Source organism: Lutzomyia longipalpis, chromosome 2 (genome assembly GCF_024334085.1).
Source record: "Lutzomyia longipalpis isolate SR_M1_2022 chromosome 2, ASM2433408v1".
NCBI lineage: Eukaryota > Metazoa > Arthropoda > Insecta > Diptera > Psychodidae > Lutzomyia > Lutzomyia longipalpis.
The window spans coordinates 7,451,333-7,459,096 of record NC_074708.1 but is presented as its reverse complement, the minus strand read 5'-3'; the positions used below and the strand labels follow the sequence as shown (position 1 = coordinate 7,459,096).

Below are 7,764 nucleotides of genomic sequence, written 5' to 3'. Positions count from 1 at the left end.
AAGGAATTTTTGAAAAGTAACGGACGTTTAAATGTGATTCAATATTCAACTTCTCCACAAAAAATCGAATAAAAGGGGAAAATTTAATATTTTTGCACCAAAACAAAATTATTTACAACTAAATATAGCGAGAGGAAATTATTTTTGCCACTCAAACATAATTCAATAAAATCTGCGTGATTTTTCCACCCACTTTGTCATCACTCAACATCCCCGCAGCAATGCTTCTGCATACAAATTAGCAAAGATTTTCTGTGAGGATATATAAAGCAGCAGGATGTGCTTTAGAAGTCATTCAGTTGCTTCAGAGAGTTGGTGTTAGTTGGTGAAAAATTTTGCAAAGAGGATAAATGGGGCGCATTTCGGTGTCTGTAACAGCTTCAATGGTGCTCATCGCCATGTATTACCTTCTCGTGTTGGGCACGCTAACCGCAGCTGAGACTACCAACATCAACAGTCAGAAGTCTTCAAATCCCACGGATGCCCTCTCACAGCATTTCCGCACACGAGGCGGGCTTCTAGCCGTTCCACGCATCTTCGTGGCACATCACAGACCGAAGACACCGCAGGAAGTTGGATGGTTCATCGATGAGGACGAAGATAATTCCTTCGGGGAGGTGAGCAAACGCTTCGATGACTACGGGCACATGAGATTCGGCAAGAGGGGCAATGGCGAAGGTGATCAGTTTGATGACTACGGACACATGCGATTCGGGAGGCGTCGAAGGAGTCTTCATCACTAAAAAAGGACTTTCCAACCCCCTTAATTGGAAATAATTCAGTTTTGTACATAACCCAGGCGATGCAACATGGTCCCTTCTTATGGTTCAATGATATATGGTGTGTTTAATACTTTAAAGAGGCTGGAATAGAGTATTATACAAACTGTAAAATTTTAGAGATGATTTAATAAATTGCAAATCCCTCAAAATTAATTTTATTTCAGTGTTTTTGGGGTAAAGTTTCGTGATGATTTGTGGAGGATGGATTTATCTGAAGAACTCATTTTTCTTTATTGATTTTCTACAAGTTTAAATTTTTCATAATTATTTTGGGAATGAGAAAATTTTTCAAAGGTGAACGCATGAGCTCCTTTCTACTGGGAAAATGTGTTTTGTAAAGTTTTAGCTAAATTTTGCTAAATTTTTGCAATCTTAGCAAGCTTTGAGTTTTTTTTTAACAATTCTTTCTGCAATTTCAACTTAGATTTGTTACAACGAAACTTAGATTTTGTTAAAATATTATTCGAAAATTTATCCAAAATGTTTTTTTATTGCATTTTGAATTTCATTTGGCGACTTTTGATCTCATTTCATGAACATTTCTCATACAAATTGGAATAAAAGAGGAAATGCGACATAGAAAAAAATCTAATTTTCTATTAAATAATTTTATTGAAACAATAAATCTTTTAAATTACAATAAAGACGTCAAAAAAATCTAATAAAATTATACAGATGAGCAATTTTTAAACACAATTTGATGGCTGAATTCGCATCAATGCTCATCTTTAGCTCTACTTCTTGCTGGAATATTACATAGTTCGAGGAATCAGATAAAAAAGAATATACCGGAAAATTTTTTATCTTATTCTTTTGGGGCAGATTTTTTTAAAATAAATTAATGAAAAGAAAAAAAAACACAACATAAGAATTTTATGAAGCAAGTCGTAAAGAAGAAAATTTTTAGATGATTAGAGAGCATCAGCAGAACCGATTTTTGTGGCTTCTTTATTGCAACTGATGTTTGGTCGCCTGTGTTGGGGTTTCAGCTTCGGCTGTATCAGTCGCTTCATTCTCACGGATGTAGAAAAAAGAAAATAAAATTTTCGTTTTGCACCACAAACTCGTCTAGCTTTCAAAATTGCGAGGAGTATTGTAAGTTACCTGGAGTCTTTCACTGATCTTAAATTTTATTAGTTTTTCTCAATTTTGCTGAATTTAAATTGAAAAAAGCTTCAAGGAATATTATGTTTTACCACTTAAAAACAAGTCGGTAAAATTTGCCAAATTGTTGGTAAAAATGTGGCAAAAAATAGAAGTAACAAACGTTGTAAGAATACAAAAAAAAATATTAAAAAAAAACAAATAACCTTTTCAGTTGGTAAAGTTCTCAAACTTTGTAAAAATAATACAAATTTGATAATAAAAATACATTTAAAATTGTTGGTAAATATTCGATTAATTATGAAAAAGATTTAATATTTTATTTGTAAAATTTAGTGATAAACCTCATTGATAATATGCTGAAAATTGGATATTTTAGTTGTTGAATCATCAATAATTTTACTAATATTACCAGGAAGTCAGTGGATAGATAAATTAGTAAAAAACAACCAAAATTTGATCTTTATTTTACCAATAATCCTCCATCGACAAAACTAAAATTATTTTATAAAAAAAATGCGTTAAAACTTACCGAATTTTACCTTTACTAATTTCATAAGTTAACCCGGTGGTAAATAGAAAATTTGTCTGGTTATTTTCAGTATACTTTTTTGTAATTCTTCACAAGCTGCTACACTGAAAAATTCATAACAGCACAAAAATGAATAAACTCCTTCTTTAAAGCTATTGAGTCGTTTCATATTATCCTTTATTTTATCCTCATAAAATTCACATGAAAAACCAAAATGAAAATTCAAGATAAAATCTATCCAAAATACTTAAAGACAACCCCAACAGAAAAACAAATAAAAAGGAATTTAGTAAAATTTATTAATAATTCTTAAGAAAATAGAGAAATGAGAACAATATGGAAATTCTACATTCTAACAAGTAAGCAAGCATCGTGGTAATGATTTGAAATTAAATGAAAGCGAAACCAAATTGTGTGTTGGAGCACTGCGTGGTGAGTTCGAGCACCTCGCGAAGATTTTCTCTTTCGCCCGTCTTGAGCCACTCCATGGTATGAGATTCATTTCTCGGTCGCGACGGCAACATCCACCGCAGCCAATATAAAAGCTGCTACACCTTGGCGCACCTCACATTTCTCCTCATTCACTGTCAAGTTCAGGGTGGAATAGCTTCCATCGCAATATTTATTTATTTATTTATTTATTTATTCCTACTTATAAGTGCCCCGTGTTGACCTGTGACCTGTGATAGCACCAAAATTAACTTTAAAAAAAAACCTAGTTGGATATTGTCCTGAGGATCAGCTAACATTAAAGTGAGTACGTGGACCGTGCGTGCGGGTTGTCCCACACATAGAAGTGCAAGCAGAGTGTTTTTTTGTGCTGACGGTTTAAATGGCTTCCTTGCAAAAGCGCCGCCATTTTGTTTTTAATCCAAAAAAGGACGCCAAGTTCATGCAGCCAAAGGATAGGGCCAAATAATTTCCTCTATGAGACGCGAATAACTGTTTTTTGTCCGTTACGTTGACCTCAATCGCATTGAATGCTAAACAGAAGAGTTCGATGCCCAATAAATCGTTGTTCATCTTCGCGCGCGTCGCGTTTCATGGCGGAAAGTGGGTCATGAGATCGTTTCAATTGCTTACACTTGCGTGGAATCCACCTCATTTCACCCAATATAACATCCAAATTGCTACGAATCAGTGATTCCAAACAACATTGCTGCGCAAGATTTAAACATCTTCAACATCTTTTTCGGATTTTTGTTACATTGAAACGTTCTTCTCGTTCTTTTTTTTGGTCAAACAACTTTGAGGGGAAACTCGGAATTTTTGTGGAGAAAATACATTTAAGAAAAGCGATCGCGTTTTGATGACACCATTTGCAAATATGCTTTGATGAAAGTGTTTTCTTATACCATGTTAAGGTGCAAATTCACAACGGATTAGATTAATGAGGAGCTACTTCTTCTCATTTTTTTCTCTCTCGCCTAATCTCTGAAACTGTGAAAGTGATTTACATATTTGGATTACTTTCTCATGGCTAGGAATTTTCTTTAATATCCGCAAAGATTTTTTTTTTAAATTCAATCTCTTTTGATTTGATTTTTTGTTGTTGTCTAACTTCTAGATTATTAGTTTCGTTTTCATTTGAAACAATACTTTGAATTCCTTCTTCAGTTCTTTAACCGTAAAGAAATTCAAAGTTTTTTTTTAAGAGGTTACAGACCTAAAATTCTAGCTCCTACAATTTTAAACTTTAATCTATTTAGTTATTAAAAAATAACTTCTTAAAAGTAATAGAAAGAGCATAAGTCTTAAAACAATAAGAAAGTTTGTTGGAGGTATAATAGAACGCTTATTGTTGCAGACACAGATATGAAGCTAGCTGTGGGGATATGCCTATGTTGGCTTGTCACACTTTTGATGGTGCTCGATAGTGGTGTCGCATCACCTGTGCCCAAAGAACCAACTGTTAAGGGAAGGCAATCGCCTGTAGCTCCAGCGCCTGCAGTTGATGATGATGACGACGATGACGATGATGAGGATGATTTGGAAGATGCTCTAGATGATGACGACGACGATGATGATGGTTAGTATATAGAGTTCTACAAATTCCTATTATTAAGCAGCCTATTAAGCCTTCTATGAAGAAGCTCTCTAGCCTGCTAAGCAACCTGCTAAGTATACTGCTAAGCAACCTGCTAAGTATTCTACTAATTAACCTTTTAGTTAAACAGCCAAGTAACCAAATCCTATTTACGTAACCAACTAAGCAATCTTCTAAGCAACCTAGTTAATAGCCTTAAATAGCAAAACCAGAACCGGAAAGACTAACCGAACCCTAATTTTCTTTGTAGATGACGATGTACCGGCGGGCAGTAGTGATGACGATGACGACGATGATGATGAAGACTACTTTGAGCGTTTCTTCGATGACATCTTGGGAGGTAAGTTTACAAATTCCTTAAGACGCTGCTATTGTAGAAAGAACTAAATAACTTCCATTCTTGACAGAGGATGACGACGATGACGATGATGATGTGAGCCCATCGACTGGTATCCAGCAACCTGCTCCAGCTGCCCCAGCGGCTCCACTTGAACCCGCACCAGCCGTTGATTATACCAACGAAATTGAAGGTGGACCCGTTCTCTATGATGAAGATGAAGCTGCTGCCGAAGGTGTTGATGTCATTGCACCATCACTTGAACCCATTGAGGGTGGCGTAAAGGACCCCGCTGAGAATCCCGTGCCCGTTGCAGCCGTTGAAGAGGATGACGACGATGACGATGATGACGATGAGGAAGATCTCGAGGATGCCTTGGATGACGACGATGATGATGATGACGATGACGATGATGACGATGAAGATGACATTGTAATCGATGCGAGAGGAAAATCACGTGAGTTAAAATCCCAGCGTACTAGTGAGAAAAGACCCACCGTCACCAAGAAAAGTGTCACGAAAAAAACCAAGAAGGACAAAATTGTATCCAAACAGAGATAACACGATAGTTGACGTTAAATGGCAAAGAGTAAAGAAAATTGAAACATAAAACTCCTAATAAATTCCTTCGTTTCTGACCTCTATCTGCTAGCTGTGGAAAATGCGAAGTTCCCTCAAATGCAACCTCCGACTGAACTTAAGTAGCTCTGAAAAAAAAATGGAGAATAAAAAGGAAACATTTTTCCCCCCGAAGGACAAGAGTTCAGTTTGAGTTTGAATTTGAGCGAATTTTCGCGGTGTGGTTAACAGATAAATGTCATTTGCAATGGAATTTATTTGGGCCTGAAAAAATGGATTTTTTTCTTTGTTTTTCCCCTGAGGAAAAGGAAAAAAAACTTTCTTTATAAGGATTGATCTGCGCGCAGAAAAAAGCGGCCTTTTTGAACACTGAGAAATTACTTTGCACACCAGACAGAGATTTATGGTAAAATTATGGAAACACAGCACTGTCCGCCATATGCAAAAATAAGGTCTTCACGAGACATTGTAATGATTATGCTTGTCTCAAGTTGCTTTTTCATTAAAATGTTGTTTTGTTCGTAAACCAAATCACATAACACGTCTTTTGTCCACCACTTTCACCTGTTAGTGGTCTGATTGGAAACGGACACGGTTAGGTACATATCGGGGTGACCCACAACTAGCCAGCCAGACGACCTGGTTTAACTGGGACAGTGAAAGTCCGATCTCGCGATACTTTTCTTGTTGACACCAACCTATCAAGGTCAGTTCGCATTGCGCTCAAACACGTTTTGGCGCTTTTTTTTCTTAAAAAAAAACGCCGACATATTTTCCGCGAAAGTGACGTCTTGTGTGGGCAATTTTTGACATTTAACGATTTCAAATTCAAATTCATTCAAGATGGCGCTGAGACGGCACGTGGCGCCCCCTCGCTGACTGATTCACAGCAACTCAATCAACTCGTCGATGGCGTCTTTCGTCGCTTCAACACTCTGCTGAAGAAGAACTACGATCCCGTCACTGTACGCCTGTCTACACTTGCAGAGCTCAATGAGCGTCGTCGTGAGAGTCTCAAAGCCACGGGAGCTACGAAAACCACACAGAAGGACACGAAGAAGAAGAAAAAGAAGAAGGGTGTGAAGAAGGGCAAGATGGCGGCACCCAAAGCCAAAGCTTCCCTCCATGGACTGGCTACGTTGGAGCGTACGGGGGATGCTCGGGCAAATTTCCGCCAAATTGACAATGCCAACGTAACAATGGTCAAAGCCAAGTTCCACCTGGGTCCATTGAGGCTGCGTGTTGAGAAGGTATTCGGACGCGGTACGAAGAGAGAACTTCGCAGCGCCACCGCTACAACAACCCAAATGACCGGTCAGATTAATCTGCGTGTTGCCAATGAGACGGCAGTTTTGCACTCAATTCGTGTGCAGCAGCCGCGTCAGGTGCTCGTGGAGGGGAATGCAAAGGGGGGCGTAAGGAAGGGAGACTCCAACATTGCGCATCTAGCTTCCAGCAAGCTTCGTGCTGCAGCCAGGGCATTGCTGTCGAATGTACCCCTGGGTAAATGGAGCTTCAGCATGTAGAGAGAGGAAGTTTTGACGCAATAAAAATGATATCAAGACTTTAACTGCCATGTTGGTTTATTTTTAAGGGTTGTTTGTCGTTGTTGGAGGCCATATTGAATTATTTTTGTTGTGGCTCACCTGATATAATGAGGGTGAAATGGTTAAATAAAGGCTATCCCAGCCTCTTCGCGAGCCACACAGATAAGATGAAATGAAATGGGACCACTTTGATACAGGATAATTCAGATTTTTATTGGAATTCAATGAGATCTAACATGAGGTGAAAAACAAGGTATGCAAAAGTATGAGGTTATATGTACCGAATGACAGTTGGAATGATACACTGTTAAAAATGAATTGGTATTGTTGGGCGGGAAAGTGTCGTCCCAACAATTTTAAATTAAACTCAAGATTTAACTTGATTTAAAAGTTTATTTCATGTTGTTTTAAAGAATTTATGTTTACTCAAACATTTCGAATTAAAAAAAAATCATTTAATCGATTTTTAACGTTTCAACGGTTTCAAAAATAAATTAAGCGGTTGAGAACTCTTCTCATCTTCATATTAAAAGTCTTGAAAGCTTTAATTTTGAAAAAGAAACGTTTTATGAAGGTCGAATTAGGCCATTCCTCCCTAAAGAATTTTTACTATTCCTGAAAAAATTTTCAAATAATTAAAGAAGAATCTCTCTTAGAAAGTCAATCATAACGCGTCCAGTTATAAGAGTTGGTGTTCCACAACGTGTAGAAGTTTGTTAATGCGTTGTAATTTAATTTGTGAGTGGTATTAGAAGGCAAAGTTGATTTTTTTGTGAAATTCAGTAATTTAATGGATAAAAATAGTCATATCTCTGGTTCTATAAGATCTACAGAAA

At 37.1% G+C, this 7,764-nt stretch overlaps 4 protein-coding genes across 4 annotated transcripts in view; 3 read left to right on the top strand and 1 right to left on the bottom strand.

Moving 5' to 3' along the window:
* LOC129788976 (dachshund homolog 2) overlaps positions 1-7,764 on the bottom strand; it is a 1,190,888-nt gene that overhangs the window by 496,569 nt on the left and 686,555 nt on the right. The gene's annotated exons all lie outside the window — the stretch shown is intronic.
* The window catches only part of LOC129788985 (uncharacterized), a 511,890-nt gene that overhangs the window by 38,540 nt on the left and 465,586 nt on the right, over positions 1-7,764 (top strand). The gene's annotated exons all lie outside the window — the stretch shown is intronic.
* On the top strand, positions 47-993 carry LOC129789149 (drosulfakinins). Its single transcript, XM_055825805.1, has one exon. The coding sequence runs from the start codon at positions 351-353 to the stop codon at positions 741-743; it is 393 nt and encodes a 130-aa protein (XP_055681780.1). The 5' UTR covers positions 47-350; the 3' UTR covers positions 744-993.
* Positions 2,914-6,952, top strand: LOC129789046 (mitotic apparatus protein p62-like). Its single transcript, XM_055825665.1, has 5 exons — positions 2,914-3,171; positions 4,226-4,447; positions 4,716-4,805; positions 4,873-5,259; positions 6,225-6,952. The coding sequence occupies exons 2-5, from the start codon at positions 4,234-4,236 to the stop codon at positions 6,905-6,907; spliced, it is 1,374 nt and encodes a 457-aa protein (XP_055681640.1). The 5' UTR covers positions 2,914-3,171; positions 4,226-4,233; the 3' UTR covers positions 6,908-6,952.

Bases quoted from the DNA above. Each gene is read 5' to 3' on its own strand.
- LOC129789149 (XM_055825805.1), top strand. From the start codon at position 351: ATGGGGCGCATTTCGGTGTCTGTAACAGCTTCAATGGTGCTCATCGCC.
- LOC129789046 (XM_055825665.1), top strand. From the start codon at position 4,234: ATGAAGCTAGCTGTGGGGATATGCCTATGTTGGCTTGTCACACTTTTG. The intron at 4,448-4,715 runs GTTAGTATATAG...TTTTCTTTGTAG, and splicing joins TGACGACGACGATGATGATG to ATGACGATGTACCGGCGGGC. The intron at 5,260-6,224 runs GTGAGTTAAAAT...AATTCATTCAAG, and splicing joins CGATGCGAGAGGAAAATCAC to ATGGCGCTGAGACGGCACGT.